Below are 18,148 nucleotides of genomic sequence, written 5' to 3'. Positions count from 1 at the left end.
CCTCGACGCTACAGTTTTTCCAGCGAAGAACGAAACTGCAGCATCAAAACTGGGTCAATGGACAAGTAAGTCCATTTTAATGTCGATGTGTATATGTGTACATTTACAATCATTTCTGGGAAGAGATCCACAGGTTAATATTGTTTATCCTCTGTCAAACATTCCGTAATTCGCGAAATCTTCATTCCCTGTTATCAATATTTCATTCATTTTTAGGCAAAGCAGCAGGAGTTTTATCTTTTATGGGTAAAAATTGTTTTGGAATTTATCATTTTAAGTTTTACTAACATTCTACTAGGATTATATGTAAGTACTTTTCATTATATCCAAAGAAAATAACGGTTATTTAATGCTCTTTGTAAGCGTTAAAGAATCTTTAAGCGCAGCTTTAATTTAAAACTTAGTTGGGTGATGCCAGTTAGTTTTGCACCACTGACCATTTTGTCGTTGACCACGATCGTTAAATATATGACTTGCAGAAAGATCGGCTATGCAGTGTCATCCTTATGCGAATGCTAGGTGGCAGCACCATAGCATATTTTAGTATTTTTGATTTTGGCAAATCAAAGTTGGAATGATTGGAATATTTGAAAGATGTGAAACTCCGATCAAAATTAAATTGATCGTTCAACACAATAAGCTCACATAGCTTATTTAAAATAAAACAAATGTTTTGCAAATTTTGTAGAAGCTTAGAATTGGTTTTTACAAGAAGTGTTTCATCTTTTTATTGTGCATCAAACCCATTTTTAAAAGTTTTTATTATTCTAAAAAATAACACTCTATGCAAGACATTTCACAAAGAAACAGCATGAAAATAAATAAGGTGGTTCCCCTCTTATATTTCGCAAGCATTTCCGATCAAAAGAAAACTAATCATCGATGAAGATCGATATGCTTAACAGATCGCAGTGTGCAAAGGCTATAACTACGAGCATGGCAAGCCGAACTAGTTTTTTTTTTTAATACAAGGTAACTATCTGGTTCACATAAATGCTTTGTCCACGCCGGTTAAGTGGCAAACGTGTGCAACTTCAATTATACTTTTTTTTAATAATTTAGTTCTATTACTCTATGGAGTACCGTACAACTTGTAAATAATAATAATTAGTCGGAATGTGCTAATCCCGAAAATAGGCGCAAGTGAAAACGTTTGTTCTCGAGCTGATCGTACATAGCCATGTATGTACATGTACATAAGTATATAGTGTGAGATGAAAGACTTATTTCTGAGCAGGTCGAAAACATATGTAAATAAAGACAAGCAATGTGCATACGAATAAACCAAGCTGATAGGGTTATATGCCGTATTCCTGTGTTCAAACAGGACCAAATATATATACCAGCAGTGTGCCCATACTTGAGCAAATACTTGAATTAAATGTGAAAAAAAAGGTTACAATATACATGTGTATGTACTTATGTGTGATCATTTCTTATTGTACGCAGTATTCTCATATCGGACTTACCCAAAGTTCCTGATCAATCGGCATACATAAATGGCTTGAGGGTGACGCGAGAGAGAACCCCATAGCTTTACACCGAACCTTTGGCCGAAACAATGGATCTTTTATGCTCGGAAAACATAGTCTATGAATCTGATTCATCATTGTATCGTTTGAACAAACGCCAGCAGCAAATGTCCACACCGGCGGTCATTCGGGATTCATCATCGATATCATCATGTTCGCCCATGGGAGCCGTGGAATCCGATCCCAATCCCGATGCCCAGAACAACGCCGTTGTGTGCAATATGAAGGAGCTGGTGTATTTATACGCGTCGGTGGACTCGGCTGCGAAGAATCCAGAAGAATTGGAGCCCCCTCCACCACCACCACCACCGCCGCCACCAACAGCGACCCAATCTATCCAAAGTTATCCGCGTTACATCAGCCAGGAGCCACCGACGTCACATTGCCAACGCTTCGACGAACGCCTGGCCACAACAGACGAGCCACCCGCAACCGACAACGTGAACACCGCCATCGGGGATCCTACATTGTACTCGGATCGGTGTCTGGAGAACTTCCTCAAGGTCGAGGAGAAGCACCACAAGATTACCGACACGTACTTTAGCATCCAGAAGGATATTACGCCACCGATGCGCAAAATTGTCGCCGAATGGATGATGGAAGTGAGTAATTAAGCGAAATGTAGATAAAGAATCCAAATCAAATTAAGTTAGTCGCCCGTGGTATACTCTATAGTAATTATCTTCTAGAAAAAGGGTTGATTACATAAATTATTACATATTACTTAGTTGATGGACCAATTTTCAATCTGAGTAGATATAGTAAATATTATTTTCCAGTTTATTTCAAAAATCACTTTCCGAGATTTTAAAGTTTATGGGAAGCGAATATACCCAGCTGTAATGTAAATATCCATTTGTAATGTAAACAATACGAATTTTTAATGTTTTTATTTGAATTCTGACTTGATTCTCTGATTGTAGAACGGACTTTGGATTGAATAATGTTTTACTTATTCATATTTCGTATAGAAGTCCCTATCTCACACCCATTGTAACATTTCATTCCCTTTTTCAATCATTAATTGAACGCATACATTATGTTCACAGGTGTGTGCTGAGGAAAATTGCCAGGAAGAGGTCGTGTTACTGGCATTAAATTACATGGATCGATTTCTCTCGAGCAAATCAGTACGCAAGACCCATCTACAAATATTGGCCGCAGCTTGCCTCTTGCTGGCTTCGAAGCTCCGTGAACCCAGCTGTCGTGCTCTTTCGGTGGATCTACTGGTTGTTTATACGGACAACAGTATTTACAAGGATGATTTGATTGTACGTACTTTTCTTGTCACACAATGCCTACCATGAACACACGTTTTTATTTTATTCGAATCTTAAGAAATGGGAGCTGTATGTGCTAAGCCGCTTGGGCTGGGACCTCTCATCTGTGACTCCTTTGGACTTTCTTGAGCTTCTGATGATGCGCCTGCCGATAGGAAGTAAAAACTTCCCAGACATAAACATTGGAAAAGTGCGGGGACATGCTCAGGCATTCATATCACTGGCAGCAAAAGGTAAGCCACATATGATTGTCCGTAATTTAAGTACTAATGTTTCTTCTCCCTCTTTGAAGAACATAAATTCGCCAAGTTCTCGGCCAGCACCATAGCTGCGTCGAGCATAGCAGCATCGATGAACGGCTTAAAGTGGCATCTGCGCTCGGGACACAACCTGCACTTCCTGTTGAGTCTTATGACCGATCTGACCAGCGTGGAGCAAGTAAGTATGCCAAAGGAGCAGCGTTGTTACGTAGCGCTCATTTGTAATCTTATGGCCAGGCTCAGGTGCAGGATTGCATGTTGCACATGGAGGACATCTTTAAGGAGCACAGTCGGAATCTGGAGCCATTTCTAGTGAACATTGACCCGGCACAAATGTCAACATTATACTACAAGGGGCGCTTCCAAATACACCAATCGCAGCACCTCTCGCAAATCTCAATAAGATCCTTGCCACTGCCGAAAGCTCCAGCCGACTGTGCGGAGCAGCACCAGCAGCAGCACAACTTTGGGTCCGCAGCACCACATCGAACGCATACGTGCAAGATGCAGGCGCAGGCTCAAAACGAGATACAAGACGTTACATTTTGAGGTGTCAAATGATAGTTATACATGATAGTTATACCAGGTTTAAGTTTAAACTATATATTACTCTATTTTTACTACTGTATAGGATCCTAATAATCCGATCACTGTAAGATTGGCCAATATCACACAATTTACATCTAACCCGATGTATTTTATATTTACCCAACTATTTTTTACCAAACTATGGGTTTTTATAAATTTTTTCATAAATATTCTGTATAAAATAGTTTTAAAAAATCATCGTGAAACTTTCAAATGGATGAAACATAAAAACGAGACTGATTGTAAGCAGTAAAGCAACATTTTATTTTTGTATATAAGCTTTTCGAAATCCTGCACAGATAACCAAAAAAGAACGAACTATTAAATGCAAGTTTTACAAAAACCATCCAACATAAAGAGAAAACCAATATGTTAAAGATTAATTTGGATACAAATAATACTAGTTGGCAAATAAATAATAGGAAAAACAAATTTATTGTCTCCGTGTGTATATTTTCGTATAATTTACTTTCAGATAAACCACGATTGCTTACCAAAAGAATCCAACTAATTAAAGGCAGCGCGAATAATTTATTTTTCTTTATTTTCTTATTAACAAACGTCTATAAACAAGAATCGTTAAAGACCATAACCTTAACACACACAATATTTATCATTGAATAGGTTTTGTATAATTTCTTGCGCACATATCGATGCTAAATAATATGTGTTCGTATATAATTCATTGCTCTGAGGATAGTTGATACAAGGTTTAGAGTGAGTACATAGTTAGAATTTTACCATCAATGTAGAAGCATTGTAACATTGCAATTAACGATTTTCTTTTTAGATATTTCTTCGGTTTCATTTGAGCTTTAAAAAAATACTGGCTTTATTGCATTCCTGCACTCAATCCGCCTGCGATCAATCTTTCACTGCGATTCAAATATCATATAATACCCTCCGTAAACGAAAACTATGAAGCTAGCAGTGTTTTACATATAAATACTCGTTTTAGAAAATAAATTTTATTATTTCACTTTTAAATATACTTTAAGAAGTAAATGTTATCCACGATGAAATCGATTCGAAAGCACTAATTTGAATGTAGAATTAACCAAAGATCACGTAAGCACACCGTTTTGAATTTTTCCATAGACTCAAATTTTCAAACCAAACACAAGACACACATTGCCATCTTCGATTTGGGTGCGGTGGTGATGATACATCTTTGATAAAAAATGATATGATATCAGGGGCGCGCGTGCCGGCTGCTCTAACTTTTTGTAAATAATTTGCAAACTCATATATATATATATGTATATGTATATGAGCATACTGTGCTCAGCGCTTGAGGGGGCATTACTTGAATCGCGAACTGAAGGCATTGGACAACTCATTGATGGCTGCCTGGCCCACCGCCTGGTTAACCTGTCCACGCATACTCTCCGGCACATAGCGATTGGCTCCCGATTGCTGGACGATGGCGCCGCCGACAGCTCCGGAGACACGGCTTTGAAAATGAACAAGGGTGGATTATTTAGTTTTGGGTAACTGAAATGCTTGAATCGAACCTTCATAGCCTCTAGTTATGCATACATCTTAATTCAAAACATTCCGATCTGTTGCAGTTTGCATAAACCGATGATCACTCTAGCATTACCCAACTTCGACTTTGACTTCGCCATTTATGTACATACATCAGCACAGGTATCGACTTCTAGATACACACCAAACATAAAGCAATGGGTAATAGGTAATATATACCCCGCCAGTAAGCAATACACACTTATGTAATACGAACAATTTATGTATTTATTTATGCACTTTATTTGTGTATACGTAAACTGGTCATATGTAATTTAATTTGCTGCATATTTCCATCGTCACAATCCATTTGAGTAAGTCACAAGAGTATTTTCATGACTTATATATTTGTAATCAACATTATAAATAATACATTGTACATAAAAATATTGGAAACACGTATTTTGTATATATATATATATATATGTATATAGATATTTTTAGGGGTTGTCGTGACAAAAAATCGGTTTAGTGTCAATTTAAAAAAAAAAATCTTTTATGACATTGGCTATAATTATGGTTATACATATAATTGTGGTAAATAATTTTTTTTTTGTATGTTCCTGGGAATCGATACAAGTCACTCAACAAAATCTCTGCTAATTTCGCAATCAAAAAAAACTGCTTTCATCGAATTCAAATCAGTAACTCGACTTCTGATCTGACCAAAACTTAGGCAAAAGCCAACATACAAATACGAAGAGGAATGGACAATACAAATAAGCGTTAACTTAATCCTGTAACTTAATCGTTTCTTGGAAACGGGACAGCTGATGATTCCACAAATCCGAGAATCCGGATGGGGAATATAACATTTTTCTTACAGAAATTAATCGAATTTGATGGCGAACAAATTATAGTATGATTACGATATAGCGAAAAGCAAAAGCAAGTCCTACTTAATTATGTAATCTGAATCCCAATATGTATTTGCAGTGTGCATTTCCGTTAAATGGAAGGGGTAATTTAGTATTTAGTTAGTTCGATTTTAGTTGTTAATTTGTTAGTTTAGTTTAGTTTGCTTTAAGTTCAAGGAAATACTTTGTGACTGACTTGAAATGTTCTCAACGCTGCGTTACCTAACATTTTCTAATTTAATTGGGTTTTATAGTTTTAACATCAACAACAACACAATGCAGTTAACGAAAGCTATTTATTAATAGTTAGCTATATAATTAAGATCATTGGTTAATATCGTCACTAAGCATCTGCCCGTACAAATAGTTTACATAACTTTTGAGCGTATGCCGTTGATAATGGGGGGAACATCGAGTACTCAATTAATCAATTAATTAATTAATCAAATAATAATAATAATTAATTAGACATGCACGAACAAATGCACATACATTTGTACACATATGTATATATTGTATATATCTACACAGGAAAGTAGACATTACGAAAAACATCTTATGGAATTAAAGAAATCATGTGCATCTCGACTAGTTGCTTTTCACATATTACGAATTTATATCAGTTTCAACGCTTCAGATTATATATATATGACTACAATAATACGCAAGCGATTCAAATGTATCGATTTCCCATCGTTGTTGATTTCTGGATTTTGCCGGAATAATATCAAATTACAATTGTTGAAAGTAGAATTCTTTGTTTGGGTATTGTTTGTGGTTGGTTAAATCGTCAGCAAGCTACTTTTTGCGGATTCATCCCCTAGATACATAGATGTCTCTTGTCTCTCGACGCTAACAACAATTTAACGACGCCTGTACGTATTAATTGGTTTAAAAATAATTTTATTTTTATTGTTATTTTCGAGTTGGTGTTGTGTGGTGGAGTGTGTGTGTGTGATTTAATAGTGTTTGCGTTTTTATCGTTTCACATAGAAAGAGAAAAAAGAGACAACAAAAGAGTTTTATTAAGTTTGTTCAGGAGATCTGGTCCAAGCACATTATTATTCAACTTAAATTTAACACTTATCCTCAAAAATGACTGGAATATTCGAAAAAGATTTATTCGGAACGGGGTTTCACAGAAATCACTTTGCTTGAATTTTCGTTTCTCTTGAACTGTCTCTTCAATTTTCGCAGTGCCACATTTTCAAACATTATTTTCTTCCTTACTGGTTAATTAAAAAATATTCCCAGTTGAAATCATAATTTCTATAAAATAAGTTGAATTTCTGATTAGCAACATCGGTTAGATTTTAGATTTATGTTAAAAATTAGTATTTCAACATTTGTGATTTTAGTTAGTAAACATTAAAAACATAAGTGAGGTACGTAGTTTCTACATCTTCCCAAATCTACATTGATTTTGCTTTTTCGATACCCATTTGCATGTAATACCTAGGCGAAGTCACGTTGGATAATGATAGAGTGAATACTCGTCTTTTGTCGAGATTCACTTGTATTATTCACAAAAAAACCTAACTTTTAGTTATTTTAAAACAGCAAACACAGTAGATAAAAAGAGGTCGCAACTGTCGATTACGAATTTAAAAATACAACTTAAATACACAGAGGTGCCACAAAAATCTCGTTCGATGAACTTTAAATTATCTTTAAATCTAATTGGAAAAGTAAGCAAGTTACTCTGAAGCTTAGATTATTCAAATGGCTTAAAATCTTGTTTGTATCTACGTTCACTGTGTTGCTGATCATGAATACCATCTCACTCACTACGCATTAGTTATGTTTAAGGCATTTATTTATGAGCAAGAGCTTAGAAGTTCCAGATATGTTGCATCATAAAAAGCATTATTTAAGCTTTTGTATAAATAAACAAAATACCAATTCAACTATTTCAAGCAGTCAAGTTGTTCGTATTTTTCTGTAGCAATGCGACCATTTTGGTTTCTCGTGCTTTCCCATATTGGTAAGGATTTCTGTGACACCCCTGATACATGGATCATTATTGAGCACACAGATTTAGATAAATTTAAATCTTTAAAGAAGATGTTTATATGAAAGCAGTCACATCGATACTGTGGCTTTACAAATAGCCCCTTGCATAATGATCCACTTATGGCTTTTAAATTAGATAGAGGATAAGAGTGTACTCACGATGGGAGCATTGGTGGGGGAAGAGCTCCTCCGGGACGACCGCCGGGTAGTGGTGGTGCCCCACCTCCTGGGCGATTCGGAATCGCTGGCGCTGGGCGACCTGTAGCTGGTGGCAATGGTGGGTTCCGTCCACCCAAGGAGCTCTGCAAGGAAACACACACATTGACTTGCTTGCTACTCTATTTGGTAATAAATGAAGAACTGGTTCTACCTGTGCGGGAGGTCCTGGCTTTCCTCTGACGCCGCCTGGACTTGGAGGAGAAAGACGTGGGTTGTCCAAGCCGCTGGGCAGCCAATCGTTCTTAACCGGCGGAGGCAATGGCGAGGACACGGTGGCCATTGATACGTCGCCTTGAATATTGAAAGGATAAATATTTAAGAAATATATTATATATATATATGTTGGTACTCACCTATGATCTGTAATGCATCCTTGCAAGCACGGTACATGCGCAGCATCTCCTCTCGCCGTGTGGCCGATTCAGCCGACTCCTCCATCATCTGGGACTGTAAAACAAATGATATAGTTATAATACTCTGCCACATCTTCTGGGATAAATAGCTAGTATTTGGATTACCTGATCCCCGGACGCGTAGAGATGTGCCAGCAGTTCGCCATTGATAAAGTCCTTGGCATTGTTGATGATGAGCATCATAATTGCTTTGGGCACCATGTCACGGGTGGTCTTCGTAACGATCTTCATGTAGGAGTCAACAAGATTACGGATGGTCTCGACCTGCCGCTCTAGCTGTGGATCGGTGGAACTCTCCTCGCTGGCCGACTGTTTAGTATTCGTATAGGGGTTGGGTTGTGGGATATTGATAGTCCATAAATGATTGTTGGTAATTTTATAGAGTGCATAGGTATGTAAAAACCTAATAACCAACCCAATAGGTATTTGAAACCAAAATAACCAACTGAATCGTGCACATAAAAACGAGAAAGAACGCTGCAGTCGAGGGGGTCCGACTATAAGATACCCTTCACCCACTTCCCACACTCCAAGAACTCACAAAAAAAAAGAAAGAGGAAAACATGCATGTATTGTAAATTTGCTGGCGGCGGAGGAAACAAAAGTAAAAGTCTTGAAGTAAATGACTGCATCACTCGTAAAAAGGTTTACAAAACCTTTACAAATTTTTTCCAGGGTGGCGTAACCCCTCAACAGTCTTTTTCAATATCTAGAATATTTTATTTCGAAACCACTGATCTTGTATTTTTCCAAAATATTTGTACATTAACTTAAATAAAAAGCTGAGTTTAGTTGGTTATTTACTTTGGTGATGCCACCTCTTTTGATTCTAAATATTTGGGGTTATTGCAATTATTAAAAACCTCGCCAAGCAATAAAACTTTTGAGAGATTGAAAATCCAACATTTGCACATTTTCTAAGCCCTTATCTTCCGAAACTTATATAACTCATTACATAAATGTGATTGCGATTTCGAACTCTCAATTTTAAACAGTTCGAGTGGCATGCGTTTCAATATTTAAAAAACGTTGAGTGAAATAAATGAATCCAATAGTAAAGTATAATACAAATTAACATGAAAAGGTCAAAGTGCATGCTCTCTTGACGACCGTCGAATTTAAGTAAAACTGCATAGTTATAGTGTATGTACATAAACCCTACATATATCTATGTATAACTCGTATTTACTTAAATCGAAGACAAGTCATCGAGAAATTGATTGAAATCAAAGAGAAACGATATAGCCGAGTATCCGACTACGTGATACCCGCTACATTTAGTCCGTTTAAGCCCAACTAGTTAGCATTTATCGATTTCTAAATTTCGACATTCAGAAAAACGGACATGACTACAACTTCCATAGGTTTTGATAATAATGAGTAATGGCACGAGTAGCGGGTATAAATGAATAATTAGATTGTGAGCAAATGCAACAATTACTTAAGGAAAAGAATCAACGCAATATAAACAATTGAAATCAACATACTTTTTGCTAAATAACCAACCGGAAGAAATGATTAATTTTGTGTGTATTTTGGCGTTTCAGAGATTGGTCGTTTTTTGTTCGGTAGGTGGCGGAAAAATAGAAGAGAACAACATGTTCACAATTGTTATAAGAAACCAGTTAAAATGCCATAGTCGAACTGCCGACTATCTTAATCAGTAATTCTAAGTTAGTTAAATAAACGAGATGGAAGACCGACAAACTACAACTTTGGCTAATGAATAGAAATGCATCACAGCCCGAGTAGAATGAATCCAATTGCATTATTGAATATTCCTAGGATTTTTAGGGTAAGCTCTTTTGCAAAGTTATCCGATTTATATTCATAACCATTTTAGATCACTCGGCTTGTGATGTGGTAATCAATCGCACCTTTAACCATTTAAGGGGTTACACCATCTTCAGATTTCGAGGTGTTCTATCATTTAATTTTGAGGTGTCCTAGCATTTAAGGAATACACTGCTTCATAGATCTTTTTTGGCTCATATGATTTGGTTTAATGTGATGGCATTTAAGGCCGCAGTTAATATATTAGTAAGAAATTTGATTATATTAAATTTCGATTTTTTTTGCTTCAAATATAAACAATTTGTGTCTAATACGGCTGAAATACCTCACCAGACTTTAAAAATGAAACAGCAAAAATTAAAGGAAAGAAAAATGATCGAAGGGATGTTAAAATGATGTATTAGTTATTAGTATTCAAAATCGCATACATTTATACGACATTTAATTGATGAGTATACTAAATAATATATGTATGTATATTAGCCGAAAAGTTGCAAAGATTAACAAACCTCTTGTCCTTCCTGGATGACGAATACATACATAAAGCATCAATATTGCGAGTTATTTGTTGATTTGGTCAATGAAACAGCGGAAACAAAGATATATAAATATATAGATAATGTAGTATTCGGAATTGTTTTCAATTAAAGTGGAAATATCTTTAGGCAAGGACATATAAAACCCAACCTTAAAGCTCTCAGCTTTTAAACAAAGCGAGATGCTATGTTTAGCATCAGAATGCTATCGAATATGATATATGATTAAACCATATATGGTTCAAATTTACCACCAAAGGCCTAGTACACTTTTCAAGCGGGATAATATTTCTATAGGGCCACTAGTTCATTTAGGGCTTTTTTTCTAAATCCAATTAGTGTAGAGTTTAGCCTGAGGAGGCAGGTGAATATATGTGCGGGGATTACTGGTTTCTGTGTACGCACCTCATCGCCATTTTCCTGAGTCTCCTGCTTTTCGGGATAAACACCAGCTCGCAGGAAGGAAGCTTTCCAGGACTCCACATCCTCCACGGTCTCGCACGACAGCTCCAGTTGTTTGTAGTCCTAGAATACCGGGTGTTCGAAGGCAGAGAATGAAACATTTTTGATACAACAGCACTTTGCTTAGCCTATGGTACTACATTCAATTGATAATCAGATCTGGAAGTTGGTGATTTAGTTGGTACGCTTCGCTTTTGTCCTAAACCCATGTTCACTCTTGTGGTCCTGAATTTACTACATATACATAGTAAAGAAACTACTGCCTTGAAGATCCTTGAAGGCGAACGAGGATGTGGCAAACTTCCCAGCTCCCGAGATCCTGTTTTCAATGCGGACGGACTCACAGAAGAGAGGAGGCTTCATCGTTTAGTTGAAAAAGGTTCGCAAAACTCGAAATAAAAGCTAAAATTGTAGATGAAAGTAGCCATGCTGGCAATGACAACAAAATGGGTTATAAATTAAGGAAATTGAGCGAGCTAGCCAGAAACATCCAGTAAGATGTTATTAAGGTTATTCATTAAATCAGACCATCAGTTCATTTCAATCCAGGATTTCGCAGTCCGTGCAGAGCGATGCCTTGCTGAAAACGCGTTATATAATCTCAAAAAATACTTTTTTAAATGTTCACACGTTTCAAGTATTGCTTGCAGTTACTTATAAATATAAAAAAAACGTTGGCGCCTTAAAACTAAGCGTTTAATCTGTGTATTAAGTGAGGTTTTATGTGGTTAGACTTTACACTGAGCAAAACTGTTGGTTGAGTGGTTATGTTGCGTGTAAACTAGCCGCCTAGCAAAGTATTTAAAGGCAACAAGGAAATTGCTGGCATAAATGAGGGAAACTGGATGAAAGATCGACTGGTTTACAATGAGTTGGAAGGAAACAACCTCCTAAAAGTCCCGAAAAGGAAGGAAATAGATAGCTATAGCTTACACCCATTGCATCCACTAAGGATTAGCTTCTCATGCTGTTAGTGCTATCGGAAACCTCGTCTTCGGCAAAAAGTTCAAAGCTTTTAAAGAACTACACAGAATAAAGCATTTTCGATGGAAATCGGGGAGAGTCCCGTCCTTTAACCTTGGACAGCCAGTATAAATCACAAGAATATATCCTGAGCTTTAGCCTGGTTGCGACAAAGTTTCTAGGAAGTATTATTAGCTTGAATACAATCGAGAGGTTAGATAATGATGGATGACTACTTTTTGCGCGATTCATTGTGAATCGAATAGAGCCGTGAACTTCTTAAGCTAATAGCATCACGAAATCAAAAGGCAAAAGGAGTTTACGACGCGGCAAGCTCCTTTTCCTTTAGTTCGACTTAAATGTTGATAAAAACATAGTAATTTTTATATTATACAAAAAAATAATTAATTGATCTCTTGCCCGACTATTTTAACCAAAGGATTCAAATTGGGGTAATATAATGAAGATTTGAAATATTTTGCGTAAAAATATCTTCAAAAATTGCTTTTGTTTTGTTTGTTTAGTTATTTTGATTTAAAAGTTTTTCTCTGGTTTTTGTTTTCTGAAATCATTTAAAATTCATTTTTTTGTATGTTAACAAAAATTACTAACCTTATAAACATTACGTCCATCGGGACTAAATAAAGCAAATGTAACACGTCTAGACATTGACATAAATCCCTGCTCAATATCACGCAATTTTAAACCATCCAACGGCAGCATAAACTTCTTCTCCTTCTCATCCTCGTCCTTATACCAGGAGATGCTCTCGGATGTCAGCACAAACCAATAGGGACGCGATCCACCTGCAAGACACACATGCGAAAATCAATACAGGTCCAAAACTTATTATTATTGGGGCTCATAATGAGAAACGCAACAGTTTTTGGGTCAGTAGATGCAACGCTCATAAACTTCACCTCTTCAAGAAGTAACCATATACAATTTTGTTAGCTAAGCTGGAGCTTGTACCTAAGGATCCTTTGCACATGACGGATACATACTTGGTGCCCATGATTGTCAACAATCGTGTTTGATTCGTGTGATTCAAGAATGATTGAAAGTAAAACATGCAGTCCAAAGAACGCAAAGCAAGAGCAACAGAAAACATGATAATACCTGTAGAGGGACTGAAAAATCGTACGTTTAGCGGTCCAGATCGTCCTAATTTTATATCTTTCAATGACAAAGACAATATTCACATAAAAAATACAAATTATAAGAGGTTAAAAATGTCCCGCCACCAAGCGGTGACAAATCTAAACGCACTTTCATTTTGGAAACGCCGGGAACTAAATTTCTAACAAAGCATTCTGTCACCATTTATAAGGATATTGTCCCAATCAAAGTTATAGTCAGTTGATTGAGAATCATAGGGTGAACTTGAAAGAAAGCGAGTACTACATACCTTTCATGATACCAAGATTCTGGATGACCATGTGACCCTTTCGAATGACTTGGTTGCCCAGCTGACGAGTGCCAGTTTTGTTGGCATTCTCTGATTTATTTTGAGCGCTAAAATGAGACAAAGGTTTAGTTATCCACATGCTCTTCCAAATAGCCAAATACGTACTTGGCAAAACCAATGAAGTCCTCATGGTTGGTGTTCATGTAGGCCAGCTCAAAGTCAATGAGCAGAAGGATCTGTTCCTTGCAGCTGTGCTCGCGTTGGCGCACATGTGTTGTGATAATACGTTCGGTCTCCTCACGCAGACGTGGGTATCGACTCATCTGTACAAAGATATAACAATTTAAAATGAGTGTAAAGCTCGGTGCAGCAAATTAGCTAACTTACTTTAGCTGTGCACATGCGCACAACCACAGAAAGTTCCTGTACGACTAGATCGACACACTTGATAACCGGCTCCTTGAGCAGAGCTATCTGCCGCTTGACAATCGCCTCGAACGCCATGTCGGGTGTGAAGAGGCCAACGCGAATACCGTGGATATTTCGAATTGCAAATGAGATCTCTCGTCGCAGTTCCTTTTCATCACAAGCCATCTTAACAATCTCAAAGCGCAGACTGAAGCAACGAGATGTTATCAAAAGGTTAAGGGGTTTCAAAAATACCAGACACCTACCGTTCGTGGAAAATGCGATTGATCTTGGCGCCACCTGAGAGCTCATTTGTGTTCACCAAAGCTGAGCCGCTGCCCTCAATAGTTCGCTCGAAGTCTGATTGCAGCTGCTGAATCATTCTGTAGGAATATGAATACACCATGTTAATCAATCGATACAAAAACTGCAATCCATTTCTGCACTTACTGGAGCATAGCTTTTGTTTTGATGCTGGCATCGCCTGGCTGAAAGTGCTTAAACTCCTCCACCTCCTTCTCCAGGGTGAGCATCTGTTTCTGCAACTTATCCCGCAGGCCAGGTAACGTGTCCCTGATGTGGTTGGTTAGTTGTTGGTTGAGGACGCGCTGCAAGTAGGGGGTGCCGAGACGGTCGGCCATGTGCCGGTAGGAGGGATGGCTCAAGAAGAACTTGCGCTCGGCGGCCAACGCCTGGTGGATATCCTTGCGTCCCTCGATATCCTTCTGGGATCTATTCACCACACCAATGTAGCCACGGCGCAGCGGAAGCAGCTTGTTCTCCAGAATGTCGCGTGCATCGGTGCCCTCGTCCATCAGATCCAGCTTGGTTATAACGCCAATGGTCCGCACACCCTGTGGATCCACCTCCTTGGCCAGCTTGAGGGCATCCGAGTTGGCCAGATCGGTATTGGCCGGGGTCACAGCCAGAATTAAACAAGTCTCTTTGCGAATAAATTGGAATATCATCTGCTTAATTTGCTGCTCAATATCCACCGGCTGATCGCCAATGGCCACCTTTGTCAGACCGGGCAAATCGATCAGGGTTAGATTGAGTACGTGCGGCGAGTAGACGCGCAAATTAATTGGAATGTTTGAAATGCCTTTGTTACTACCGGTCACACGATCCGTTTCATCTTCGATTTCTTTTCTGATCTCATCGAAGCTGGAGAACTTCTTGCCTTTGATGTGAAGGAACTCTCCATATTCTGCAACAAATGGAAAATGGAAAATGGCTTTAAAATAGAGCTGCTAAATGATATCGAAGGCTTGGCTTACCGGTAACTCCATTGATCAGTTGCAAGATTAGCGGCCTCCGAGTCACGATACCAGAGCCACGCGGCAAGAAATCTCTGTGAAATAGGAATACATTTTGTATTTAATAATGGAATTATATAAGAATATGTTTGAGAATTACTATTGTGCCTAAGCCTACTATTTCCTAAGCGACTTCAGGACACCAAAACTGTTGTGTTTTAATATGGGTATTTTGGTCGGCTCCTCAAGGTTTTTGGCACCAAGACGAATTGTTTAATACCCCTAAGTAAGTAATGAAGAGGTATTGGATAGCCAAGCTAATAAATCAAGTGGGAAATGGGGCATTTCGACCCGTTTGGTCACCTGCATCCTGTTTGTACTACCTAGTTAATAGAAGCCTTAATATTCCGTGACATTAAAACTTTGGCCTGGTGGCCGTGGGTGGCGGCTGCCTCTCTCGTTTCCTCCGATGGCTCAGTGTGCCAGGTGGGCGGGTGAACCACCCTAATTGACATACATACATGCATACACATGTACATACATACATACATATAAACCACGGCGCATGCGAAATCTATCTGGACTATTTTGAACATAGTGGGCTTATGTAAGCACAAACTTTACATGGTTTAATGCAGTTTGTAAATACATGAATGGGCATATTGATTAATGTTCTTTCTTCGAGCACTCCTTTGCTAGCCGAGGAAAATAAGTAAATCAACTTGAAAAGAGGTCAAACTTTTTCAACGATTTTCGAAAGTAAACATGGAAAGTCATATAGAATCTGAGTTACTGAGTCAATTACAAATCGGACGTAAAAGTGGGGAAAACTTAAAACTCGGCCGTACTATCATTGGCCTTATCTGCACTTTTTGGGGCGTAAGTCTTTGTTTTCGTTATGTTTGTATTTAGAGTGGACACTAACAAAGAAAAATGAGAGACAGCGCAGGCTTATAGATACAAACACAAGAAATCGCATTGATACACACAATTTAGATTTCTGTTTAACAATTTGGAAATGGGTGTTCTTGAATCCACTGGTGAAAATTCCCGAGCCGTGGTGTTTTTGGAATTTTCAACAGCTTTGTGCAGGCGGAAGATATATTTTGTTATCATTATAATTAAGTTAAGACCACTGATATGGTTTGGTCATAATGGGCAGATACACTTGTTTCAAACACTGCAATTATTGATTGTTGATAAACAACGAAAAACTGCTGAAAGTGAGTGTTATCAGCGATTAGTCATAGTTTTTCAGCAACGTTTAGTTGAGCTCCCCATTAAATCGAGAAATTATAGAAATAGAAGGGCTACTTTTCACAGAAAACTTGGCTTGCAGAAAAATCGATTCGCTGCAGGCGAAGGAGGCCTTCAGGTCCATTATCAATCAAAATATAGGCTAGATATTTTGGGTACTGATAGGGTGATATGATAGTAGTATGATATTGGGGTATGGTGATATGGTGATAAGGCGTTGGGGATACTCACTTGCCCACGAAGTTCTCCAAAACGGAACTCTTGCCAGCTGATTGGCCACCGACCACCGCGATCTGCGGCAGATCCAATTGCATGTGGACGCCGAGCGATGTGAACGCATCTTGCAGCTTGTTTACAATTGTTATTAAATTATCCATTGCGGCGAGGTCGGATTTCCCACACAATTAGATAAGATTAGATACTCAGATCAGAATCAGATCGAACGTCGATCCCAACTCGTATTTTGTTTCCGTGTTCTCCTGCTCCCCCTCTTGTTTTTCTTTTGTTGTTTCCTTGTATCGCTGGCTTCTCTGCACTGCACACTCCTCTGCAAATTACAATTACTGCATTATAAATACTTTCATGCGTTCCATCACTTTCCTTTTCATACACAACATGTATATAGCCGTATAGATTATAAAAAAAAAAAAATTTATCCACACAGAAAATTGAAAAAATGGGGGGAAAAGAAAAGAAGCGAATTGCAAACAGAAATCGTTATTGGAGAGCACTCATGAGTTACTCATTCTCCCACACGATTAACCCGATATATGGTATGTACCACCACAATAACCTTTCATGCTTCTTCTGATTATAATGGCGATATAGCGAAACTCATTGGAATCGCGAAGAGGTAAAGGTGGGTATGATTGTTGGGTTGCAAGCAAAAGTGTTTATCGACATTTACACAAAAAAGAATTTGTATATATACTCCCAAACGAAACTATCATCGACTTTTCCAATTGTCACTTATTTCTCAGGCGTAAGAGTGTTGTGTTAGTGTGGATGTCATGTTGTTTATCGCCACAAAAAGCGCACTGCAGAAACTCATCAACAATTTGGGCTTTGGTCTTTTAAACAAATATTCTTCTTATTGTGCAAACTGACGACTATCACCACACTCCGCTTCCAAATCGTTTCAATGGATTTTTTCGACTAAAACTAGAGATGCAAGTAAGTAATCAATCTGTACCCGATAAGCTGGCCTGGTCTGATTTTTTGGTATAATTGATAGGGCTGGGTAAATCACTCGCCACTCGCGGCGATACATCGATATATCGAATAGTTCGATATGCCAAAGCTTAGTGCTGAGCTTAATACTTATCGTGAGGTGTTGGCGCCAGTGCTGAATCCGCTATCGATAACAATTCAAGCG

The 18,148-nt window shown here is 38.0% G+C and overlaps 2 protein-coding genes across 12 annotated transcripts; one reads left to right on the top strand and one right to left on the bottom strand.

The window, feature by feature from the left end:
- Window positions 1–984: 984 nt before the first annotated feature.
- Window positions 985–4,092, top strand: LOC120456604 (G1/S-specific cyclin-D2). The gene is made up of 6 exons (XM_039643514.1): window positions 985–1,182; window positions 1,450–2,134; window positions 2,582–2,803; window positions 2,871–3,045; window positions 3,105–3,250; window positions 3,310–4,092. The coding sequence occupies exons 2-6, from the start codon at window positions 1,562–1,564 to the stop codon at window positions 3,619–3,621; spliced, it is 1,428 nt and encodes a 475-aa protein (XP_039499448.1). The 5' UTR covers window positions 985–1,182; window positions 1,450–1,561; the 3' UTR covers window positions 3,622–4,092.
- A 93-nt stretch (window positions 4,093–4,185) lies between these two features.
- LOC120457392 (dynamin) lies at window positions 4,186–17,983 on the bottom strand. Of its 11 annotated transcripts, none has more exons than XM_039644956.2 (17): window positions 17,966–17,983; window positions 17,005–17,320; window positions 15,538–15,611; window positions 14,711–15,467; window positions 14,527–14,643; window positions 14,240–14,468; window positions 14,018–14,175; window positions 13,853–13,959; window positions 13,057–13,250; window positions 11,425–11,544; window positions 10,993–11,004; window positions 10,177–10,182; window positions 8,795–8,998; window positions 8,630–8,723; window positions 8,428–8,567; window positions 8,217–8,359; window positions 4,186–5,113 (listed from the first exon to the last, which is right to left on the bottom strand). In XM_039644956.2, the coding sequence occupies exons 2-17, from the start codon at window positions 17,148–17,150 to the stop codon at window positions 4,963–4,965; spliced, it is 2,652 nt and encodes an 883-aa protein (XP_039500890.1). In that variant the 5' UTR covers window positions 17,151–17,320; window positions 17,966–17,983; the 3' UTR covers window positions 4,186–4,962. The 11 variants fall into 11 exon arrangements, with proteins under 11 accessions (XP_039500890.1, XP_039500885.1, XP_039500886.1 ...); XM_039644951.2 differs by lacking the exon at window positions 17,966–17,983 and adding an exon at window positions 17,881–17,958; XM_039644952.2 differs by lacking the exon at window positions 17,966–17,983 and adding an exon at window positions 17,681–17,926.
- Window positions 17,984–18,148: the final 165 nt, after the last annotated feature.

This window comes from Drosophila santomea, chromosome X (genome assembly GCF_016746245.2).
Source record: "Drosophila santomea strain STO CAGO 1482 chromosome X, Prin_Dsan_1.1, whole genome shotgun sequence".
Lineage (NCBI taxonomy): Eukaryota > Metazoa > Arthropoda > Insecta > Diptera > Drosophilidae > Drosophila > Drosophila santomea.
Note: the sequence above shows the minus strand (reverse complement) of the source record. Positions and strands in the feature narration are given on the sequence as shown.